The sequence below is a fragment of the Hippopotamus amphibius genome, chromosome 11, assembly GCF_030028045.1.
Source record: "Hippopotamus amphibius kiboko isolate mHipAmp2 chromosome 11, mHipAmp2.hap2, whole genome shotgun sequence".
In the NCBI taxonomy this organism is placed as follows: domain Eukaryota; kingdom Metazoa; phylum Chordata; class Mammalia; order Artiodactyla; family Hippopotamidae; genus Hippopotamus; species Hippopotamus amphibius.
Window position 1 is genome coordinate 2,215,149 of NC_080196.1, and position 24,088 is coordinate 2,239,236.

Here is a 24,088-nt window from a genome sequence, read left to right on the forward strand (position 1 = left end):
AAAGTCACCTTCTCAGGACCAAGTCTGGGAACATCTCGTCCCTTGTCTAATCCCCCCCTGCGGCTCCTGCTCTACCCAGGAGACAGCTCAGGAGGGCGTGAGGGGCCCGCCCGGCCCTGCTCAGGCCGCGGCCACCAGCCCTCCCGCCCGCCCCGGACAGGCCAGCCCTGCCCGGCCCCGTGCCTCGGCCCCGCCGCTCTGCTGTCCTCCCCGGGCCAAGCCTCCCGTGCCGCGCGGGGGACGTGGCCGCAGGCTGCGCTCCCCCTGCCCCTCGTGCGCATCCTTCTCGGCCCCTGCCACCCCCACAGCACTGCCCCGGTGGGGACGCACGGGTCCGCTCGCCCGTACAGCATCTGCCCGGACCTGCAGCCCCGGGAGGCAGGGAGGCAGGGGCCCACGTGGCTGCCGTCTTTAACCCCTGTCCGCTCCTCCTCAGAGCCTGCCCGTGACAGGCTCTCTGTGCCGCGGGGGGCAGGAAGTCAGGAAGGCCGGGCGTGAGCTGGCTTCTGATCGCTGCCTGATACAACGACCCCAACTTACAGGGCCCTGACACTGAACCAAAGCCCACCCGCCTCCATCCCGGGCAGCGGTTCTATCTCCCTGTGAGCTGCCGTTTCATCTTCCCTCGCAGGCAGGGAGGCGCTCTGGCTGGTCTGTGGCCACTGCTCAGTGACCGCTGCAGCCTGCACACTGCCACCTTCCTCTCAGGGTTCTTCAGCGAGGCCGCCGCCTGGTTCCCGGCTCCGCATCTCCCGCGTGTGCACGTGGGACGTAGGCCCTGGTGACGGGATGACGTGTCCTGCCTGGAGTGACTCGGCATCACCACCGGACACCCACCCCGTTCTGGATACCGAGCTGGGCGTGGGGCCCTCCCCGGCTCCCCACGCCTCAGGCCGGCCCCTCACCACGGCCACGGCCGCTTCCTCAGACCCACTGGGAGACTGTCCAGGGAGGAAACGGCCCAGGCCTTCCACCTGCACCGACTCACTGACCCTCACAGCCACGAGGGGACAACCGCCAGCCGACCTCCCGGAGCTGCCCCTCGAGGCCAGGCAGAGGATGCTTGAGAAATTGAGACTCTCCGTTCCAGGGAGGACGTGGCCGAGTCCCCTTCCCTTCCCCTCTCACCTCAGCCTCCATCCTCCACCACCGCCCTGGAAATAGAAGCTAATCTTTCATTCTCTCTTCAGAAGAGTTTCTCCCCCTGGGTGAACAAGGAAGCCACAAAGCACCACCTGAGCAGGGGAAGAAGGGAGCAGGACGGTGAGCCTTCCTCCCGACAGCTCGGACCAGGGGCACCCCACGGCCTCAGAGCTGGGAGAGCCCCGGCCGCCCAGGGATCCGGCCCTCAACCACCAGGAAGAACAGGGCTGTTCCGTGGGAACTCCAGCGTCTCCCCATCCCCACCTCCCCCCATCCCCCTTTTCTAGAACTGGTCCCAGGCAGGAACCTGAGGGTCTGTCTCCACCTCGCCCCCAGCCCCCATCTCCATCAACACCTCCCGAAGACGTTTCGGCCCAGCTGACTCTGACCACCAACACACAAAGCCAATAGCCCAGGGCAGCCCTGGAACCTTCTCCAGGTTACAGGTCACCCACAGGGCAGCCCCCATGGGCCCCGAATCATCACAGCCCCAAACATCCCTTCCTGCCTCCGCCTCCACCGCCTCACGGCCTGGCAAGCAGCCAGGGTTGGCATGACTTGTTTTTATCAGATTAAAATGTATCACCCCTCTTCCCACGCAGGATTGTGTTTCTTTTTGGTGAAGGCTACCCCCAGCCAACCCAACGCTTTAAATATCACTCCGTCTGGGGAGACAGGAGAGCCGATTAAATATCACTCCGTCTGGGGAAGAGAGGAGAGCCGAGAGGTGAAGACGGATTCTTGGAACCATCTGGAAATAAGCAAAACATGAGAGCAGTAAATTCATATTTACTGAGCAGCGCCCCAGACAACCTGGTATCTTAAGAATGGATATTTGCATGTTGCTTCTGTCTCTCAGGCTACAGACCTAGGAGAGAGATGTGCACTGAGCATCCCGATTCCTGGGATACAGGAAGGAAGGGGACCACACTCCCCTCTGTCCCCCTGACATCAACACTCCACTGATGCCGACTCTTTGAGTCCCTTGGGGTACACAAAGTTCTGGGGGATGGGGAGGGCCGTGGTTGATATAAAATTCTTCCCAAGTAACTGGACAGCATCGTGACCCAGTACACACACACACACACACACACACCAGAAGGTTCATGACACAGTACTTAACCCACAGAATGTGTGTCGCACTAAACTCTACTCTTTTCCTTTTAAAATGCTGGGAAGGATCCCCCTCAGCGGACGTGGTAGCCCCCTAATGTGCTAGGAACTGCAGTTTTCAAACACGGCTTTGGGGCAGGGCTCGGATCGCTTTAAAAGCAAGTGGACAGGGGGCCTCTGAGAACTGTGACCCCGGGCCCTGTCCTGCCCGCTTCCTGGTTTTGTACAACCAGCCGTTTGTATTCAGCCCGTGAACTACAAACGGTTTTTACACTTTCAAAGCGTTCAAAACAACCGAAGGAAGAATAACGTTTCTTGTGTGGAACGTACGTGGAATCTGCATTTGAGAGGCTGCCAGCAAAGTCTGGCTGGGACACAGCCGTCTGGGCTGCCCTCGCACCAGCGCACAGACCAACGGCCCGCAGGACCCAAAAGGCTGACTCTCCGGCCCTTTATAACAAAACTCTGCTGACGTGCTCTAAAGCTTTGATAGGTGCAGACGGGCCCATGTGGTCAGTCTGTCGAGTGGGTTGCCAGAGTTAGGATGTGTTAGGTTTACTTCCGTTTGTAACAGAATGATCAGTGACATCGCTCGAAGGGTGCAGTGGTTTTTATTAAGAGAACAGATTCCTTAAGTACGCTCAGCTGTTGGATGGGAGGCGCAGCCCTGGAGGTTCTCAGGGTGTAGGCGGCGGGCCCTCGCCACGTGTTCCGAGGGCAGTGAGCTTAGTCACCCAAAGGCATTTTCATTTTTAATGCTCTTCTCTTACTGAGGCATTTAATTTGTGGTGGAAGAAAAGGATTGTTTTAAAAACCCTTTTGGAACTTACAATCACGAGCGTGCATTTCCTCTACAAGAGCGAACACCAGGCTGATTAGAGCAAATTTCTCTTCACGTTCAAGAAACCACGGTGGATGGAAAGTTCCCTGGGAACGGCTGCAAACAGCCGCGGCCAAGCTGCCGCCTGTGCACAGACTCACAGGGGAGAGAGTGCGGGGAGGCTCGGCTTCCGTGGGGCCCACGCTAGAGGGGAAGACAGCTCCGCCGGCCCTGCAGCCTGTGGGCCTTTGTCCAGCTCATCCGAGGACGGGGAAATGCCTGGGGATTTGGCCGCTCGGGGGGACAGAGGAGGGAGAAGGAAACGAATGAGGAGGAGGCGGCTGACCTTGGCTGGGTGGGCGCTGAGCCGCGACCCTGGGCCCCGTGCGAGGGTGGGGCCGCGAGGCGCCCGCGGCCACGTGGGCACCTGCACGGGCAGTGGGGCATCATCGCGCCCCAATCAAGGGCCCCTTTGTGGCGCCCACTGCCGCCCCACCCCCCACCCCAGAAGCCTCTCCCCGTTGCCCCTCCTGGCCTTGGCCTGGGGACGTGCCACTGGCCACTCTGAAGGCTTGGCAGCCCCTCTCACCCCCGCACTGCCCGCAGCAGCCGGCCTCGGGGAGGCCACGGGGCTGCCATCTGGAACCAGAACAGTGCCAAGGGGACCCGGCGCTTCCCTGCAACGTGGGCCAGGACCCCGGCGCCAAGGGCCGTGCATCAGCCCCGCGCCCCGCCCGCTCCCCCGGGCAGGGCCCAAGGTGCCGAGGCCTGTCTGCGCCGGGCAGACGGCGGGGCCAGCGGGAGGGCAGGGAGGGGGACGCAGGGCTGTGGCGCCCAAGGCCCGGCTGGCAGCGCCCGACTCTGAAATCGAGTCATGGCCAAGGCATCCCAGCCTCGCCCGCGCTGGGCGGGGCCGCTGGCAGGGGGGCGGCGGGCCCAGGGCGCGGCCAGGCCTCGGGGCACACGACAAGGGCAGGCGGGGGCGGGGTGTGTGGGAGTCACGTGCACACACACTGCACAGACCCCACACTCCCTCCCTCACACACACCCCACGTGGATACCACACTCCACACACACCCACACCCACACACACCACACAGACCCCACACGTGTGCACACACGCACACCACAGACACACCGCTCACACCCCACACGCGCCGCGAGAGCGCCAGGCTTCAGCTACCACGGTGGCTGAACAAAAGGGAAAGAAAAGCGGCTCTGAGGACTTACTTTCCAGAGGCTCTGCTCTCTGCCTCCCCCTCACGCTCGTTTTTCCACCCTGAAATAAGAAACCTCTGTCGAGACTCCCCGAATCACGGAAAACAGGGTCCCCTGGTCCTCACGTCACATCCTCACAGCACGTGAGACCCGCAGCGGTCTAAGCCGCTCGTCTGCTCTGAGGACGCAGCAGCACTTCCAGGAATTACAGTTCTTCACCAGTCTGGGGGAGGGGGGGCGGTTTGCTGAGACTGAGCGTGACCACGGGCGGGGGCCGCGGGCCCGGCCTGGGACAGGCTGAGGGCAGCCCAGTCCTCCAGCCACCAGAACCAGCCCTGGTGATGACCCGTGCTCCGGCAGAACTTGGCGGCTGAGGAGCGGGGCAGAAAGTTTTATTTAAAAACGAAGGCGGAAAGTGAACATAATTACTGTACAAATATCGACCCGTCCCAGAACATCAGGCGATGTGAGGTCCCGCCCGTGCGCTGCTTCACCTGCACAGAGGAGTCACCTCCCTGCAGACACGGTGGCCGAGGCTACGGAGGGCACAGGGCTGGGGTCCTCGCCGGGCTGTCCGACCCCTGACACGAGAGAGCAGCCCCGTCTCCAGCACCCCGGCACCCCGGCACCCCTGCCGCACCCAGAACCCTGATCAGGAGGTGCCTCCGCCCCCAATTCCACCCTCACCCACAGTGGACCCGTTTAAACCACCTGCCACGTCTCCCGAGCTCTCTCATCATCCTGCCTCGGGGCCTGGGTCCCCCCCGACAGAGACCCTCGGTGCTGGGCTTGAAGACATCGCACTGCTCTGACTAGGGGTTTACCCCCCTCTACAAGATCATACAGAGTCAAAACATCAGGAAAGACGTTCAACAGAAAACAGAGGACTCGGGCAACTGGGATTTCTGTCCCCAGATCACCGAACGGGTCGAGCGCCGCGTTCCCCGGGGAGGGGGCGGTGGGGGTTGGGTGGGAGGCTGTGCCTCTTTACCCTTTACTGAAGCTCTGACGCGGGTCTGCGTCTCTCCCGCTGCCACCCAAATGGGAGGGTTCCCGGGGCCCTTCTCAGCAGAGCAGACCCTCTCCTCCACGGGCGGACGTTTCCGGGATCCCAGCGCGGCCTTGAACGTGACACATACAGAGGCTCCGAGCCCCAGCCATGGATTTTTCCCCATCTCCTAAAGGTGGGCTGCTTTGCTTTCTCAAGGGAGACGCTGGGGAGAAAACACACTCCTGGGGCAGACGGACTGAATTCGCAGCTGTTCCCGGGTGACAGGCAGCGAAGCCACCTTCTGGGGAGGCGACCTCCTGGGCACACGTGGGCGGCTCGTGGGGATTTAAAGGACGATCACGGGTATTCTTCCCCTTAGAGTAGGCACGGCCAAGACGAGCTGCATGAAAGGCTCATGGAGAATTCCAGGCCAGAGACACACAGACCGGACCTTCCCCCAGAGGTAGTCAGGGCACCAGACGGCAAAGACCCTGTCCCCAGGGCCCTCCGTGGGAAATTCAACGAGAGACGCACATTTGCCCAGAAGCCGGTGAGTGAGGCCCTCAGAGACCCCCGTTCTCCTGCCTTCACGTGAGGGTGGGTTGGGGAAGGGAAGAATATTCCAGAGAGGCTGGGAGTCTGCCCGTCCCGCACCCCCAGCACATTTGGTCTGTGCCTCTGCCACGCGAGCCCTGAGTGGGGTCAGACGCCACGGTCGTCCCCAAGACCCTGAGCCTCAATGGCCATACACTGTCCCTTCACCCCAGCATTCGGCAAGCACTCAACAAGTGATGGATGGACCATGTGTTCGTGGCGGGATGGAAACTCAGTCTCTGTTTTGCAGGAGATGCCTCATTACGAGTGTTGGGGGGAGAGGAAGCGTCGGAGGGGCTGCCCAGATTTCCGTCGTCTGCACCATCGCTAATTCCCACCGTTTGAATCAGTGGTGAATATCTACAGTGGGAAGGAGCTGCCCTGGGCCAGGTCACCGTGGCTGCTGAATCTCGTAAGTCAATGTCGTGACCTCCCACGTCACTTAGGAGGTAGCTGTGTCAGTCCACAGGTAAGATGGGATCACAGAAAAGTGATGATCTGAGGGTCAGAGGGTACAGCACTGATTCTGTCCCTAAAAGCGCGATGCATCTGGATGCCTCTGTGCTACACCTTTTCCTTTAAACAGGAAACAGGCAAAATACTGAGGTTTCTATTACTGAGTTTACACAAGAAAAAACCAGCGCCTCCACGTGTAGGACACGCGAGCGTCCACCTCCTTGTCTGTGGTCCCCGTCCCCACCCTCTTGGCGTGGTTACCGCCCTCACCAGTCAAATAAGGGACCTCCCTCCCAAATCGCGACCAGCATCTCTTCACCTCACGCCGTGGAAACAAAACGAGATGAAAAGAGGCCCTGCTGCCATCAATCTCCTCATCTTCGAACTGAAATCAGAAAGAAGAGCATCGGAGGAAAGAGATGACCGTCCTGTGCCTGGTAAGACGTCTCTGAACTTAAAAATAAGAGGAAGCACGTTTCCTGTTCATCGGTTCTTCACGTCCTATTCTGGCAAGATGGCCATCTCTCCTTCTCTCCGTTGGTACAACAGAAAGAAAGGGGGCAGGGCCGCCAGCTGAGGGCAGGCAGAGGCCCGAGTAAGGTCATGCCCGTTACATGACGATGGGGTCTGATCTGGGCCCTTGCACCCCGCTCCCCCAAGCAGCCCTGCGCCCAGGCTGCAGGCTTGGTCACCAGCTGCCCTGCCCAGGCTTCTAGAATTTAACTTCAAAGCGGAGGAAGCAGAAGCACAGGATTTTCTGGCTCCTCCATTGCACCCGTTTGCTGTTTCTTAAGCCAAGGCCCAAGTTCAATCCTGAGCAAATCCAACCATCAAAGCTGACGTGGCTCCAGGTCCTCCCTTCCGACCTGTCAATGCAGAGGAAACTCCCAAACACAGTGCTGAGCTTTAAAAAAGAAAAAAAGGAAGCTCAGAAGAACAGAACATAGGATACCACTTATTTAAAGTTTTTTTTTTTTAAGGCAAAATGGTAGCACACAGTGTTCTAGATACGGCTTAGGGACGCACACAGTTGGGCTAAGACGAGAAGAAAATTCATGGGGTGACACAGAGATGGGGGTTCCGGACGAGTGGGGAGGAGGACGCAGGGCAGGAGGGCTAGACCCCTCTTTTTTTAAAAAGTTTTATTGAAGTGTAGTTGATTTACAATATTGTGTTTCACCTCTGCTGTACAGCAAAGTGACTCAGTTGCACACACATTCTTTTCCATTAGGGTTCCTCCCAGGATGGGGAACGGCCCTGTGCTGCACAGCAGGTCCCTGCGGCTCACTGTCCTATATGTACCACTTTGCCTCATGACGCTTGGCTGCCGAGTGTGCGGAGGGCGTGTGACGTCAGGAATACCTCCTGTCGACGGAGCGTGAAAGAGATCAGAGCACACAGCACGTTCCTCTGAGTGCCTCCTGGCGCGTGCCAGCCCTCGGGAGCTGGACCGCGGGCTCCCGCGCTGTCGGGATGGAAATGGTGAGCAGCCCGACCGCTGTCAGCGCTGGCCCGAAGCGGGGCACTACTCAGCCGCCCGCAGGAAGGTCAAGGGTCACGCCCCGTCCTGGACCCTGCAGCAGCCTCCTCAGGAGGGGCGGCCTCAGAGGAGGGACCCCGGAGGCCGCTCACCTCCTCACCTGCTGCTGAAAACACAGCCCACCCTGGACAGAGCTGCCGTGCTCTGCCCTCGACCCGTGCCTGCACGTCGCGGGGCAGATTTCAGAGGAAGAGGGAGAGAACCGAACCCGCTGCCCGGGACCCCGTCCGCGCAGCACATCCCTCCCCCGTCTGAAGCTACGTGGTAAGCGCTCTGCTTCTGTCCTCTGCTCAGCGGGGAGGACCGGCTGGCTCGGGCCTCGGGGTGTCGAGGTCGGGCCAGTGACACCAACGGCCGCCCAGAGGGAGCTGCGCCGTCACACCCGGGCCCTTCGCAGCATTCTTAGAGGCGGGACTTCGGAAGCTGTCAGTAAATCCCATAAATAAGGACACGGGGTATTACGCCCATTTCTAAGATGGGAAATGGCACCCTCCGAGGTTGGTTCATCGACACAGGGGTGGACCAGAGGCACAGGCTGCTGGATTCCCACCACTGTGGCCTCCCACCCGGAGGCTGCAGCAGCCGGGAGCACACACAGTCTTTAAGCAGCCGGTCCAGCAATGCAGCCTGCAGGAGAGACAACCAAAACAGAACAAAAACCAAGAAGCGAGGCAGGTGCTGCGCTCAACGCTCACACTGCGTGCACTGCACGGCCCGCACCACAGTCCCTGAGTCTCAAAAGTCCAGCGGCCTTTAAAGCCAGGGGAATGTTTATCATTGTTTTTGCCAAACAAACCCTCCCTTACCGCAAGCAAAGGTCAAAAGCACAATAAAACTCCCAGTGCAAACAACCAGCCGGAGGACCTGACTTAGCCTCCTCGGAAAGTCTGTGCTAACGACCATCTAGACGGCGCTCTCAGGTCACGCAGGCAGGTGGCCCCGCGACAGCACAGGGGCTGGTCCCCAATCAAGCAGCGTGAGGAGGGGACCCCACAGAGTGGGCATGTGTTCCCACCTCCCCACTCTTGGCATCAGCCACGGATCTAACCTACTTCAAACACTGAACTCCGTGGGCTATGCTGTTTACCTCTTTCTAAACATCAAAAAGACACCTAAACACGTATCATACATAAAGATTCAGAATCAAATGTTCTTTCTTCTGACCAAATTAAAGCTCCTTGAGCTTAGGGAGTGTGTTCTTATTCAAAGTCCCATGTCCGGCTCTTGACCTGGAGAAAACCCTGAGTGATGGTGAGTCACGGAAAACAGAAGGCTAGCCGGGCACAAAAAAGGCACCCCGTGTGCCGACTCAGCAGGGACCGTGCAGAAGCACTCTGCCGGGGGAGATACAGCGATGATGAAGAGGCCTCAGGGGGCTGACAGTCCGATGGAGGAGGCACGGGACTGTGAGATCAGGCAGCTGGGGGTGAGGAGGGGCAGAGAACCCTGGGGAGGACTCTGGTGCAAAGGGGAACCTAAGCAGGCCTGTCCCGCCTTGAGGGTGACGGGGAGGGGGAGGGTGCAGCTCCCTCCCGGACAGAGGGTTTGCGCAGCAGAGGCCGAGAGCCGGCTTGGACGCCAGGCTCCAAAGTCCCCGGGTGGGTCTGTTTCGTCAACAAGGACGCCAGAAGGAGCCGCAGCTCCGTGAGGAAGCGGCCGCAGGGGTGAGCCCCACCGGAGGCCCGGCTGCCCTTGGGTCACGCGTCCTGGGCAGCTTTTGCCCTCCGCGCCCCCAGCCAGGTCTTCACCGCCTGTCCTGTTTCCACGCCGGGTTCGCCGCGCCCGCCTCCCCGTCCCCACCCCTGTGCGTCCACGGGAGGACAGGGGATGCAAGTTACACAACTGCCGAGAGGGAAACTCTTATTCGTTAGCGCCGCAGAGACGGGTCAGAGACCAGACAGGCCGCATCCAGGGTCACGGATCATCTCAACTGAGAAGAGGGTGGGCGCCGAGAAGGGGCAGGGCGGAAAGCGCCTCCTGAGACCCACCCGACGCGGGGACAAGCTGGCAGGCGCACCTCCCGCAGGGCCCGCCACCACCAGGCAGACACAGACGCTCATGAGCCAGCCGGCACCCTCCTCCCTCATCACAGGCCACACACAAACCTCCATCTGAGCACGGATCCCGAGGGCAAGCTTAAAACCAAATGGAAACCAAAGGAGACCTACAGCCAGCCAGCAGGCAGGTTAAAGATGTGTAACGTCACCGATCGCTAGGGAAACGCTGACACCAGTGACCACGAGGTGCCACGTCACACCCACTAGGACGGCAGGAAGTGGAGGAACAGGGACCCTGCGCACCGCCCGTGGGAATGTGAGATGGGGCAGCCGCTGTGGAAACCAGCACGGAGGTTCCTCAAATAGTTAAACATAGAACTACCCGTGTGACCCAGCAATCCCACTTCCGGGAATACACTCCAAATAATTGAAAGTTGAAACTCACAAGTGTATTTGTATCCTTCTGCTCACAGCAGCACTGTTCACAGTAGGCAAAAGGTGGAAATGATCCAAACTCCCGCTGACGGATAAACAAAATGTGGTCTAGACAAGCAAGGGGTTATTCTTCCATCTCAAGAAGAGATGGAATTCTGATACAGGTGCCGACATGGGTGAACCTTGAGGACATTTAGCCAGTCACAAAAGGACAAGTCTTGTATGATTCCACTCAAAGGAGGTCCCTAGAGTCATCAAATTCACAGAGAGAGAAAGGACAGGGGTAGCTGCCGGGGGCTGGAAGAAAGGGGATGGGGAATTAGTGTTTAATGGGGCAGTTTCAGTTTTGCAAGAAGAAAAACTTCTGGAGGTGGACACTAGTACAACAATGTGAACCTACTTACTGCTGCTGAAATATACACTTAAAAATAGTTAAATGCTAAATTTTACATTATGTGTCTTTTACCACAATAAAAAAATCCCCTCCCAAACAAACAAACAAACAAACAGGAAAGTAGGCACATTTGCCTCTGGAGCTCTGACCTGGTCTATGTCCACCCGCCCCACCCGCCGGGGTCCTCACTGTCCCCTTTCCCTGCTCGGGGATCAGACAAACTCGGTCACCACAAGGTGGAAGTGACCCGGGAGTCTGTTGTGTTACCATCCTCAGGGCCAGGAACCTGTGTGGCTTAAAATAGAGAATTGCATCCTGATGGTCAGATGTCAGGCACCCGCTCAGCAGCAGGGAGAGGTCACTTCAGGGCCTTTTCACCTCCTGGGGTCAACCCCGACCATCTCGTTCCGCACATCCATCTCCACGTCTCCACTTACTCCCATGTCCCCTGCCACCTAAGCCCAGGCGCTGTCCCAGTTCCTAAGGAAACGAGCTGAACCCTCCATGATGGACACAGGCCAGAGGTGCAGACACCCCCACGCGGTGCGTCCTCTCGCGGGGACCCCAGGCTTCCCTGGGATGGAGGGAGGGGTCGTCGAGAGCTGGGTGTGGATGGAAACAGTGGGTTGGTTAGAGAGAGCACAGGCGGGTAGCAGAGGAGCACGGGGCTGGGCGGACCCTCCGTCCAGGCCACGGACAGCATCCCACACCCCACACGTCCATAGTTCGTGGGCTTCCTATTTCTACGCATCTTACACTTGCCCCGAGTTAAACTGCTCCAACGACTTCAGCCCCAACCAGCTGTGATTTAGATCAGGGCTTCCTCCCAAAGAAGCCTGGTGGCTGCATGTCACAAAACACACCCTCTGACCAAACACATCTCCTACCAAAACAAGGTGCCGGATGGCACTCTGAGGGAGGGGTGTGGGGTCTCCCAAGCGCTCCCTTTGTAAGGCGCTGGAAGGTGCCCACGTCATCTTTTATCTTTTTAAAAGACTGGGTGGGTCCAGTCTGTGCCAGTGGCTACTTCATCCTGTCCTCTCTGCTAACCTCACACCCCTCAGCTCACCCCAAACAGCATCCTAACGGCCAGGTGAGGACCTATGTGTCACAGTGAAGCAGGTGCCCGAGGGTCAGTGGCTGAGCGGTCACAGAGCGGGTGGTGGTCCTGCCTGTCATTCGCTCCATTTCCAGAACTCTGGGGTTTGGGTGTTCCATCCCCAGGTTCACGGTGGGCAGGGGTGGGCGCGGCCCTGGAGAGACCGCGCCACATCAGCAGCACCTCAGTCTCCCTGGAAATAGCCGGGAACGCCCTCTCTGCAAAGCACAGGCTGACAACACCGAGCCCTACGTGATCCAAGAAAAACACCCGGTGGGTCTGTTTCCTGGAGCTCTTTCTGTTGAATCACATTTTGTGGCAGTGAGAAACGACGCCATCTCGATAGGTAACGAGAAGCCCCTGCAGCAGACGTGAGAGACGTGGGACACACGAGCGGATCCCCACGTCAGCAGCCGGGAGCGCGAGGACGCAGCCCTTGCCCTTTTCCGGGGAATGGCACTCAGCTGCAGAAAATACCGCACATCCGAAGAGCGCACCCCGGCGCGCTGCCACGCGGAGCGCCACACCCGCCGGAAACTCGGAGGAGACAGCGGACACCTTTCCCGAGAGTCACAGGCAAGGCCGCCAATTAAAGGCCCTGCGGACCTCTAGCAGAAAACAAAACAATTTTAAAGGTTATCATCTTAAAGTATAAAAGACCAGTATACATTTTAATCAGCGATGGAATGCCTACTAAGGAAACTATTTTCTGACTCACATAACGGTTGCACAGGCCAGGGTCCTGTTCCTTCTGGGGTCTCGCCCTGGAGCCAGCCTCCACGGGGTCAGGACTCAAGACCTGGCAAAGCCCCCAGACCCACCTTTCTCGGGAGGTGGTACAGGGCCAGGCGGACACCCCCAGTCCGTCACCCCTGTCTCTCTGGAGTGAGAAGTGGAAGAGAGCTGCAGGTCCCAGAACAGAAGCCCCCATCGGCTGGGAGAGGGAACCCGGGCCAGGTGGTGTTAGGGGACCAGCAGATGGAGATCTCTGCGCACAGGGGGCCCGCCGTGCCGGCTCCTGCCGCAGCGCCTGCTCGCCTGCGAGCGCGTGTAACAGCCCTCCAGCCACAGGCCGGGGACGGAGTTCTGACCCGCGTCCTCCCGTGAGCGGCTCAGCACTCAGCTGGGAGCAGCGTCCAGCTCTGGGTGAGGCTCTGCTCACCCCCTGCCGCCAGGCTGGCAGCGCCGGGCCGAACCAGAGCCCACCGCCGCCTCCGGCCCCTGTGCCCACAGCAGGAAACGTCCCCCTCCCGCCCCAGGGCCCTGCGCCGCTACTCTGGCCTGTTCTGCCGCCCCCTGCCCGTCACTCCCGACGGCGTCAGAAACGGGCTCCCCTCGGCCGAGGGCTGGATCGGCCGCGCTCAGGTGGTGGCGGGGCTCAGATCCCTGTGGTTTCAAATCAAAACAAAGAACACGAGCACAGGCCCCTCTTCCAGGCGGGGCCTTCTTCCTGCAGCCCTGGCTGTCCGGTCTCCCCTGGGCCCAGGAGCAGGGAGAAGCTGGCACAGCTGAGCCTGCGGGGACGTCAGGGCCCAGGGCCTCAGGGGCTCGTGAGGCTCGGTCCCCAGGGCCAGGCCACCGGCCAGGACAAATGGAAAGGACACAGACGCGGCCCAGCCGGGATGCCGCAGTTCAGCCGCCATCCTGCTCAGGGAGGTGTGGTGCCCGCGGCACAGGCAGAGGACAGGCTGGGGGGGGGTGGGGAACGGGAGGGCACGGTCCCCATCACTTTCGGGCCATCCGGGTCATCTTGATGAGAGAGGCTGCTGTGTGTAACCCACCTGGACCTCTGCGTGGGCTCCACTTTACAGGGGACTCCACTGACGGTCCCTCCTAGCCTAGCACCGCGGCGGCACCAGCTGTATACTTCCGGGAGGACACAGGGACGTGGGGCAGAGCCAGCGGACAGGTGACCCCGCAAGGCATCAGGTACCTGCCCGGCACAGCCAAAGGACCTTCTCAGACTTTAGGCCATGAGTCTGCTCTCGTCGGTGGCCTGGACGGTGTGGCTGTGCCTGACCTGGCCTACGTCCGCATCTACTGAATCAGGTGCTAACTTCCGGCTCCCCTGGGGCACGTCCGTGAGCCCCTTTGGGGTGGGACACAGGTGACCGTATACACAGGAGAAGTCTCTCTACGCAGCCCACACACAAAGCCACAACAAGACCCTGCTGGAAACCAACACCCAGTGTCCTGATGGTGTGACCGAACGCTTGCACGGGGTTTATGGTTTAGAAGAACCTTCCCTGCATTGGCCTCCCACAGTGGCTGGGGAGGCAGAGCAGGTACAATTCCCACTTTATGTTTTAAGAAAACAGGCATCAGCGCTCCGAAGTAAGTTGTCCCACGTTACGTAGCTACAAAGTCGCTGCAGGACCAGAATCCAGGTTTTCAGGCTCTTAGAGGTTGGCTCTCTCACGTTCATTCCCTTCTTTGAAAGAGAATAAACAGTGGTGAGGACCTGTGCCACCAGCACTGCAGGACGAGGTCGCTCCCCGGGCTGGGGTCACCCCTGGAAGGACACCTAGACTCAGCACAGGTGAGGGAGGGTGTCCGGAGGTGGCCTCACGGCTGCGTTTCAAGGTCAGTGTGCGCGGCTCACACGTGAAGGAGCAGCGGGGGAGGGGATGCCACCTGGGGGAGGAGGAGACACCCCACGCCCGCCCCTGGGCCTGCCGCTCGGGGGCGCAGCACAGGGAGTGGCGGGAGATGGGGGGACACGCGGGCTGAGACTGGGGCTCCGGGGTCACTAAATGATCTGAGGCGGAGGAGTGATGGCATGGGTCTGGGCTTAGAAAGGCTGCTGTGAGTGGAGAGGGGGTTAGAGTTCCCGGGCGTAACCAAGCCCGGGGGCTGGCGGCGTGGGCACGAGAGGAAGAGAACGAGGCGCGGGTGCTGCTGTGGTCGCTGGGATGGGAGACGGGTGTGTCCTTATTCCTCTCCCGGGCTCAGGAAAACGCGGGAGCGGGCACAGCAAACCTGTCTCAGCCGGATGCTCTGATAAAGCACCAGGTATCCCGAATCACAGGCTTCTCCACCCGCCCCGGGGGTATCTGCTGGGTCCCCAGGGAGCACCCATCCAGGTGCCGAGGATGTGGCGGCCAGAGAAGCCGGCAGCACACCTGCCCTGGGACACACGCATTCTCTACTTTAGTGTTTCTGGCAAAGAATTAAACACTAAAGGACACAGATTAAACCTACAGCCATGGAAATGACCCACCATGAATCACCAGAATAATCCCATTTAAAACATTCTTCTCTGTCGTTACCCAAAGACTGTGTTGGGCCACATTTTTCTCCCCCTGAAAATTTTAAAACACTTAAAAAATTAGTTGTCAGGTCTGTAATGCAAGTGTCTTTACCCTGAGTTCTTCTGGGAACATCTGCTAAGTGGTGGTAAATGTTTAACTCACAGTATCGTGGGGGGACGGGTTAATGTGTGTTAACTGTCTCGTACAGTTCCTGCAACAAATAACTTATTATTTTATTATCACCACTGGGAATACATAAAAATTAACTTTTCTTGAGTTGTTTGGTACTCAAGATACCTCACGTCAAAAAATCCTTCCATAGGATCTATACAACTGCTGAAGTCCACAAAACTCACTCCAACCTTTCCCAAGCAAAACAGCCCCCCCAAATATCAGTCTTTTCACTAAGTTACAGAGCTTGTCCTAGCAGAGGACCCCGTGGACCTCCAGCTGAGGGGTCCTAGCGATGGGAGGGAAAATCTCGGAAAAGCAAGCGGCCTCCATCTCCCACCTGATCCTCTGTGCAAAAATAAAACTTCACTGCGGGGCTTCCCTGGTGGCGCAGTGGTTGAGAATCCGCCTGCCAACGCAGGGGACACAGGTTCAATCCCTGCTCCAGGAAGATCCCACAGGCCGCACAGCAACTAAGCCCAAAAACAAAACAAAACAAAACTTCACTGTAACTTTCCAATGATGCAGCCAGCACCCTGGAAGGAAGGGGCAGGGGCTGCTTGAGAGTCTCGGGCAGGAGCAGGTGCGTGGACCCCAGGCACGCGTGAGTGTGGCCAGCATTCAACCACCCCGTGAACTCCCGATGAGAGCAAAGCTTTAGAGGAAGTGCACGCGTGGCTCAGAGGAGATGCCCTAAATGGTCTGGGAATGAGAGCGAGGGCTCAGGCAGGTCAGCTCGCTGGTCGTCTCAAAAGCGTCTGTTTCTAACACTGGCATCTCAGGCCCCAGGCCCCTGCAGGGCCGTCCTCCGCGGCCCCGGGACCAGGCCCCCGCAGCGCCTGCCACCGTCCCTGTGGCCATCTCACCCCAGCGGCCCCCAGAGGCAGTGCAGCCAGGGCGCGGAGAGAGGGGCCGGGCGCTCACCGCACAGCTTCCCAGCCTGGCTCACAGCAGCTCCAAGAGGACACCAGGGCATCACCCCCGCCCAGGCGAGGAGCCTGGGCCCAGGAGGCGAACTGGGTCGCCCGAGGTTACAGGGCTGCGGGGCAGACGGGCCGGGCGCGAAGCCAGGGTGAGGTGCGCTCGCGTCGGGCGACCCCTGACTACTTGTTCGCGCTGAACCATCAGTCACACAAGGTGAAGGAGCAACCCCCGTCCCCCTTGTGTCCCAGGGACCGCGGGCGGGGCTCAAAGGAGCGACCACCTTTCCTTCTGCAGAGGACGGGGCAGCCGCCCGCATCTTCCTCCCGGGGCTGCGTCACGTTTCCTCCCCTGCCACGTCCTACTACGCAGTCTGGGGCTCGTCCAGAAGCTTCCGGCTCTCTGCACCACCGCCGACAGTGGGAGAGGCCCACCACCCAGCACAGGTGGACGGGCAGTCCTCCCTGGGCTCCCGCAAGGTCAGGGGGACTGAGGGTGAAGGGCAGAGGCAGGAAGTCTCCTGGGGTCGGACGTCACCATCCTTACTCCCCTCCTGTTTGGACAAGAGGCATTTTCTGGAAAAGGAGTTTTGACCAACACGTGACCCCTTGCTTCTCTACGAGGAAGTGCTTGCTAGACCCACAGCGTGGGACTGTGCCTCCTGCCTGGCCCTTCTGTGACGCGCCTTCCACGTAACCCCGGCACCGGCAATGTAGTCGGCTCTCCAGGCCCCCGCCCCTCACGCCCAGCCAGGCTGTGTCACCTTCAGCCCGGGAGGCACAGATGCGTTTGGGGGTAGCCGTGAATTTTCTGTAGTTTTATGTGAGACTGTATGGGTGTGCAGCTGTAACATATGCATTTTTCCAGGGGAAGAATCCACAGTTTTCATCCCATTCTTGAAGGGGTCTCTGATCCACAAAAGATGCAGAAGACTCAGAAGCACCGCTTTAAAAGTTTTCATTGCTGTCAAATTGGCCACATTTCAACATAAAGTGGGTCAGAGAGATTGGAAGTGGAAAAAAGTCAAGGATGGGCAATTTCATCTGTAAGATTTCAGGAAAATTAAAGCAAATCCTCTGATGGGATATATTATGAGAAAAGACTGCCATCGAATGGGGGGTTCCTGGCCACGGAAGGGGTGAGCCGGGAGGGAGGACGAGAGCCGTCGGAAACGCCCAGCGGACCGGAGACCTTGCCGTCCCCCCGTGGACTGTTCCCAAGGGGGCTCCGCAGGCAGCTGGCTTAGCCTGCATGCTGGTTCCTATTTTTACTTAAGCCTACTGGAAAACCGTGTGTGCAGCACAGACGTCCCGGCCTCCCCCCGGGACCAACCTGCTGACACGTCGGAACTGCTCAGAGTTGAGCTAATTAAAATTCTGTGGTCTTTCCCAGAGATGCTCTATTTTTAACCTAATTCTGGCTGTCACTTAAAGTGTGAGGTTTACATTTTTTTTTTTCTTTCGGTGAGAAAATACCTTTCCCTTCTTAATATTCCCATGAATAATTTAGCCTAGCTGATAATTCCTCCAGTCTCCTTCAAGCATGTCTTCTGAAGACAGATGGGGACATTCCGGGCAGAAGAGAAATGAAAAAACATGTGAATCCCTGCTTCCCACCCTGCAGGGAACCTAATTAAAAATAAAAGAACCACAACAACATAAAGATGAAAAGGACGGCAGCCCAAGTGCTTTGAAAATCACTATCACCTCCCTGTAAATTTCCTACAACTCTGTGTTCAAAGCGACAGATCCACCTCATGAATGGTTCCCAAAAGTTCAAGTGTAACTTGCTTATTAGCAATAATGGTGTAAACAAATGAACCAGAAACAGATGCAGACTCACAGACAGGGGGAGCAGACTCGCAGTTGCCCAGGGGACGGGGGTGGGAGAAGAATGGATTGGGAGTCTGGGATGAGCAGATGCAAATTATTACATGTAGGATGGATACACAACAAGGTCCTGCTGTAGAGCCCAGGGAACTACATTCAATATCCTGGATGAACCATAACGAAAAGAATACAAAGAAGAATGTCTATATGTGTATAACTGAGTCACTTTGCTGTACAGCAGACATTGATACGTTGTAAGTCAACTGTACTTCAATTAATAAAAGAAAAAATGGTGTCAACATAGGTTCTCAATTCAAGGCCACATATTTTAGGGGCCTTGGGCCAGTCTGCACAACCATTTTAACCCAAAGATTGTTGAAATGCTTCATACTCCGAATGTCCATGTGTGGAAATACTCCTGCTTCGGTATTAGAAATGGTTAATATGTCATATTTTAAACATAACATTTTTTCTTGTGAAAATTTCCATCACACGCAGGTACACATCCAGCCAGATGTGCTGGCCCAGATGTGCGGCCCCTGCAGCCACAGGAGGCGCCTTCCGGGGTCCGAGGCCAGGGAGCTCCTGGCTCACGGGACTGTGGGCCCACCTGCCTGATCGTGGCTCAAACTCCAGGTTGAGCAAGGTCGCCAGTGACCTTGCTGGTGCCTCCGCCTGCCCGCCTTGTACACATTTAATGGGGAGGGAACATCGATCCTGGTTGAGTGTCAACAACCCTATCGAGCTCTTGAAACCAGTGGGGCCTGCAAGGCAGGACATCACGGACTCACTTCTCCGCCCACCTGCCGGAGGGTCTCCTGACCACGGGTGCCCCGCCACCTGTACCCACCACACGGCAGGCCTTTCAAGGGCTGACAGCACGGAACCAAGTGTTCAATTTCCTGCAAACAGCTCCTCCCCGGGGGCTTTTTTACCCGTTCCACAGCTCCCAGGGATCACTTTATTTCATCTACTCTCTAAGAGATGTGGCAACACAAACACGAACCTCTTTGGAAAAGAGTCTCGGAGAGTTTCCGTAACTGGATTCCTCTCCTTGAGCCCACGAGCATTTTACTTTGATGTTTATCTGGTACCCAGTTACTTGCACAACGGAAGACCTGCTTTCGAGACTCAGGGGCTATTACAGAAATTCGATTCAGGCACTGCTGGCTGAGCGGCTGCCAGGTGTGGAAGACGAACGTGAACAAGATTCCCCTCCCACGGGTGCAGGCCGGCGGGCCCAGGACAGGCCAGGCGTCAGCGGCCTTTGCCACCAAAAGCAAAATGGCGAACATCTTAGGTGCTGCGGGCCACGTGGTTTCTGTTGGGACCACCCGACACTGGCACTGCTGTGCAAAAGCCACCAGCCTGCACAGAACTACGCGGGCAGGGCCGGGTCCAACAGGACTCTACTGATGGACGCAGAAACGTCCATTTCTTACAGTTTTCACACGCCACCAAACATGCATCTTCTTTTGATGTTTTACAACTTGCGAAAAATATAAAAACCACTCACAGCTCCCCGACCATATAAAATGGACAGCTGGCCGAGCGGCCCGTGCCGTGGCGTGCAGGCTTCTGGGTCTGCCCCTCCCTTGCTCTGTGAGGGAAGGCGCGTTGCCTGGATGTCCCGAGCTTCACTCTCCTCATCTGTAAAATGGGGGTGAGAATCTTTGCCTCGTGGGTTCTAACGATTAGACACCTAAACATAGAAAGCACTGGACAAGAGCCAGCTGATCTCCTTCCTGGAGGGGTGGCCTGTTGACCACAGCAATAACCGCTAAGCTTCCTGAACGTTGGCTTCCTGCCAGCACGGTGTTAAGTGCTGCGTGCTTTTTATAGTATTTTACCTAATCTACGAGGCCATCGATTTTAAGATGCACCATTACTGAATGGACCACCAAGAAAGAAAAAGCTGCCAGTTCACCTCTAACACAGCATCGATTGTAAGATGCGTCTTGATTTTACCAATGCTAAAACCGTGTGCGTAGTGGTGGCGGGACTGCATTTTAGAACCGATGAAATACGGTACCTCCTTTAAGCCCACAACCATCCTAGGAGGTGGGTACTCTTATCCCCATTGTACAGAAGAGGAAACGGAGAAGTCCTAATCTGTGCTCAAACAGCTGGGACGGAACTCAGGCAGCCCGGTCCAGAGTCTGAGCTCTGCCTCTCGGGCACGAACGCCTGGCAGGAGCTGAGACAGCTGGAACGCTGAGCAGGGAACGGCAAGGTCCAGGAGTCAAGCACAGACGAACCTTGTCTTCAGTCAGAGAGGACACACACCAGGCCGGCCAGACGTGTCCCTCTGGTGCTTCAATGCAGCAGGTGACTGCAGCAGCAGGGAACAGGGAACAGGGGTCTCAGATGCAGAATAAAAATGGCAAGAAGTGAACACCACATCCTTTCTCTGTCCCTATTTTCCTAATGCCCCGAAGACCTACGAACAGATGCTGAAGTTATACATAAGCCAATTGGAAGCTGTGCTATAAATTGTATTAAAATAAATAGAATTCATGGCTAAAATTAAACAGCCTGTGGCAAGGCTCTTGTGTAAATAAAACCACTGTTCCTTTGTAAAAAAAAAAAAAAAAAAGAAGAAGGCACGAAGCAGCAGCATCTCAGCTGCACTGGGAATCTGTCCAGCTCAGGCGAGGGAGGGCGTATGCTCAGAGGATGTGGTGTGATGCCGGGACCTGGGATCTCAGGAGTCGTCCCTTGGTTCCCTGAGCAGCAAGCACGGCCCTGGGGACCTACTCCGTGCCCTCGGGGTGGTCCAGGCCAAGCAGCGGCTTCCTTCTGAGCCCCGAGGGTGTGCGCCAGGCACAGGGGCCTGTGCGAGCAGCTCCAATCAAATCCCTGGGCGCTGGGTCTCGGATGAGCTCCTGGGGACACCGTCTCACACGTGTTGTCACAGCCAGCAGCTGGGGAACGACGTACCCCCCCCGTGTGACTCCACTGGGAGCGGACACTGGAGCTCGGGCCTGGCCTCTTCCGGACTCTGCCCTTTGCTGAGTTTGCTCCATACCCTCTCCTGCAGTAAATCACAGCCAAACTAGAAGCTGAGATGCTGAGTCCGGTGACTCCTCAGTCCCGGGGGTGGGCCTGGGGGCTGGGACACAGCCACCCTCAGCAGATGCGTGTCCGAACACTGGCCTCCTGGAACAGCCCGCGCGGGCGCTGCGTGGAGGTCACTGCCCGTGCCGGCCCTGAAGCGAAGGTCGTAGGAAGCCGGGTAGCAGCCTGTTCCGCTCCGGTGTGGACCAATCACCGCTTTCCCGCTCCTCTGGGAGAGGTGACCTCGTGATTTCTGTCCCTCGGGGAGGAGACAGCACTGGAGCTGGTGGCGGGGATGACAGAGGTGGCAACGGCTCACGCTTCCGGGACCTGCCACGTGCCAGGCCTCCCCCCGTCCACTCCGTTCGCCCAGCAGCCCCGAGAGGCGGGCGCCTTTATCATCCCCATCTTTACGACAGGGAAGGGGACACGAAAAGGCCAAGAACTGCCTGGGTCGCACCCTGGTTACCGGCAACAGGTGCTCCGGCTTCAGAAGCCACGTTCTCACCACTACCCCGAACTCTCTCTCTGGACATAGACATACCTCGGAACCGGTACCAACAGGCCCAACTTTACCCACCCCTTAAAAAAATACAGTATTTCATACAACCCACCAGCCTCAGAATGACGCGGGGGCGTGTTTTACTGCCTGCTCTACCCCCCTGAGCCGTGTGGCCAGTCCGTGCCTGGCTGGACTCGGGTCCCTCCAGGGCACCACGCTTTGTACATGGCAAACACTCAGATGCAGACAGACGGGAGGGGGTCACCATTTGGGACGGGGGAGGGTCAGCGCAGCGAACGGGATCTAGGTCTCGGGGAACTCAGGGACGTCGAGGTGGGGGGGTCTCAAAGGTACGTGCCCAACCGTCAGAAGGGAAAGTGCACATTCACGGGGCAGCAGCAAAGCAGGCAGAGAGGTGGACCCGGCAACGACCACGAGAAGCCGAAGGCCCGCGAGACAACCGGCCGGAGTAAAGGACGTGCCTGGGGAAAACTGGGGGAACTCAAGCTTCCCTTAAAGGGAAGGCGCACGTTTCAAAGCCGTGGGCAGCCAGTGGGGAAGAAAGTGAGGATCCGGTAAGAAGGATCTGGGGGAGGAGGGAGGGATGGGCCAGAGCCCTGGGGAGAGGGAGGAGGCGAGAAGCGGCTGTGAGAGTCTCAACACACGGGAACCTGAGAAAAATGCAGCTGGAGCCCAGGACCCGAGGCAGGTGCCGCAGCAGGTCTGCTGCTTAGACAGTACGAGCTCGGCCAGCGCGCCCTTGTGAGCTGACGGGCGGTGCTGACGATCTCGCCTCTCCCACTGCAGCCCTTTAGGGTCCTCGTAGACGTGGGCTGGAGCCGCTGGTCGCTGAGGGTTTCAAGAACCATTTCTTTTTTTTTTTTAAATTAATTATTTATTGGCTACGCTGGGTCTTCGTCGCTGTGCACACTCTTTCTCTAGTTGCAGCAAACGGGGGCTACTCTACATTGTGGTGTGCGGGCTCCTCGTGACGGTGGCTGCTCTTGTTGTGGAGCACAGGCTCTAGACACGTGGGCTTCCGTAGTTGCAGCACATGGGCTCAACAGTTGTGGCTCACGGGCTTCGTTGCGCCGCAGCATGTGGGATCTTCCTGGGGCAGGGATGGAACCCATGTCCCCTGCACTGGCAGGCGGATTCTTAACCACTGCGCCACCAGGGACGTCCCAAGAACCATTTCCAAGGAGAGGAGTGATGGACTCCGGTATCTCACTAAAAACAGCGGCGGGGGTTCATGATGGCCCGAGGGCGAGCGCGGAAACCTGGGTGAACGATGGTGATACTGAGGGAGGTGAGGAAGTCGGGAGAGAAAATCAAAGACGTTCTTCACATCACACAGAAAAACCTGTTTAAAGGAAAAAATAACCCGAGCAGCTGTAGGAAGGGAGACTCTAAACGACAATAAGCTACAAGTTAAAAAAAAGCAGGAAAAAATGAAAAGCAAGCCCAACAGAAGACAGACGCGCTGACGGCTGCTTCATCTAACTGGTTACCCGTTAACCCTCCAGCACCCCAGCCTCAGACAAACCACCCCTGTCAGAATACTGCTTCCACAACTGCGGTCAAAGCTGACTGAGTCTCAGGACTACAACTGAGCACATTCTGTGTTTTGAAATAGAGAATCAGCCACTGACCGTCAGGAAGCTAACTGCTTTCCCGTTTTTGAGCCCAGTTATACACCTGCCTGACCACTCACCTACTAGGTGGCCGTGCCCTACGGTGAGCTTTGCTACCCGGGGACCAACGTGGGCCCGTGGCAAGTGCTAATAAGGCCACAACTGTGGGCAGAGAGAGGAGTTTGGGAGAGAAACTGCTCCGTCCTGCCACAGAGCCTACTTTCTGCAGATGTGATTTACTGCTCTGGGCACAGTCTCTCTCTCCGGCCTCTGATCTGTATATCATACGGTTGTATACTGAATATACAGGGCTGGTAGCAAATACAACAGGCTAAGCAATTCTGCAGTTGGCCCCTTGCCGTTAATCATCTTGCCTTGTACACATATACTAGGTCACTCCCGGGTAAGACCGATTTCTGGTTTAATGGGGCAGAAAGAAGAGCTGCAGATACAAACGTCTATCAACTGTCTCTACTCTCATTAAAACACTCCCCTCAGGGGAAATCACGTGCCTCATCTGTTTACTTGGATTTGCCTTTTAAGTAGCTGACACACCAGGAATTTTAACAGTGGAAATAAATTCACTTGGTGCCGTGTGTATTTCCGCTCCCTTCCTAGCAGGCATTAGAATATTTCATCTCTGAATATTTTATAGCGATGCATAATTCTTTGGAAAACACACTGCGTTCGGGGTAATAAAGGTCCTGCAGATGGTATTAAACAATCGTGCCGGTCGGAGCACAGCCGTAAATGCTGACGCTGGTCAGAACACGGCGCCCACTGTGCCCCATCTCGGGGCGGCACCCGGGGTGAGAGGCCGGACCAGGGGCTGGGCGCCCGGCTGCTGCCCCCTCCCCTTCATTTCACGGTCTGATCTGAGTGAGTCACGTAACCACGGCCGTGCCAAGACCACGGCGAGGCCG

General features: G+C 57.7%; 1 protein-coding gene across 7 annotated transcripts in view; it reads right to left on the reverse strand.

Annotated features, from left to right (window-relative positions):
* SLC22A23 (solute carrier family 22 member 23) overlaps window positions 1-24,088 on the reverse strand; it is a 143,770-nt gene that overhangs the window by 55,726 nt on the left and 63,956 nt on the right. The window contains exon 4 of one of the 7 annotated variants that reach the window (XM_057699544.1): window positions 18,222-21,288. The exons of 5 other annotated variants lie outside the window; for them this stretch is intronic. In XM_057699544.1, coding sequence (XP_057555527.1) covers window positions 21,164-21,288 — 125 coding nt within the window. In that variant the 3' untranslated portion in view covers window positions 18,222-21,163. Of the gene's footprint in view, window positions 1-18,221; window positions 21,313-24,088 lie in introns of those variants that run through there. One more of the 7 variants, XM_057699543.1, reaches the window with a different exon arrangement.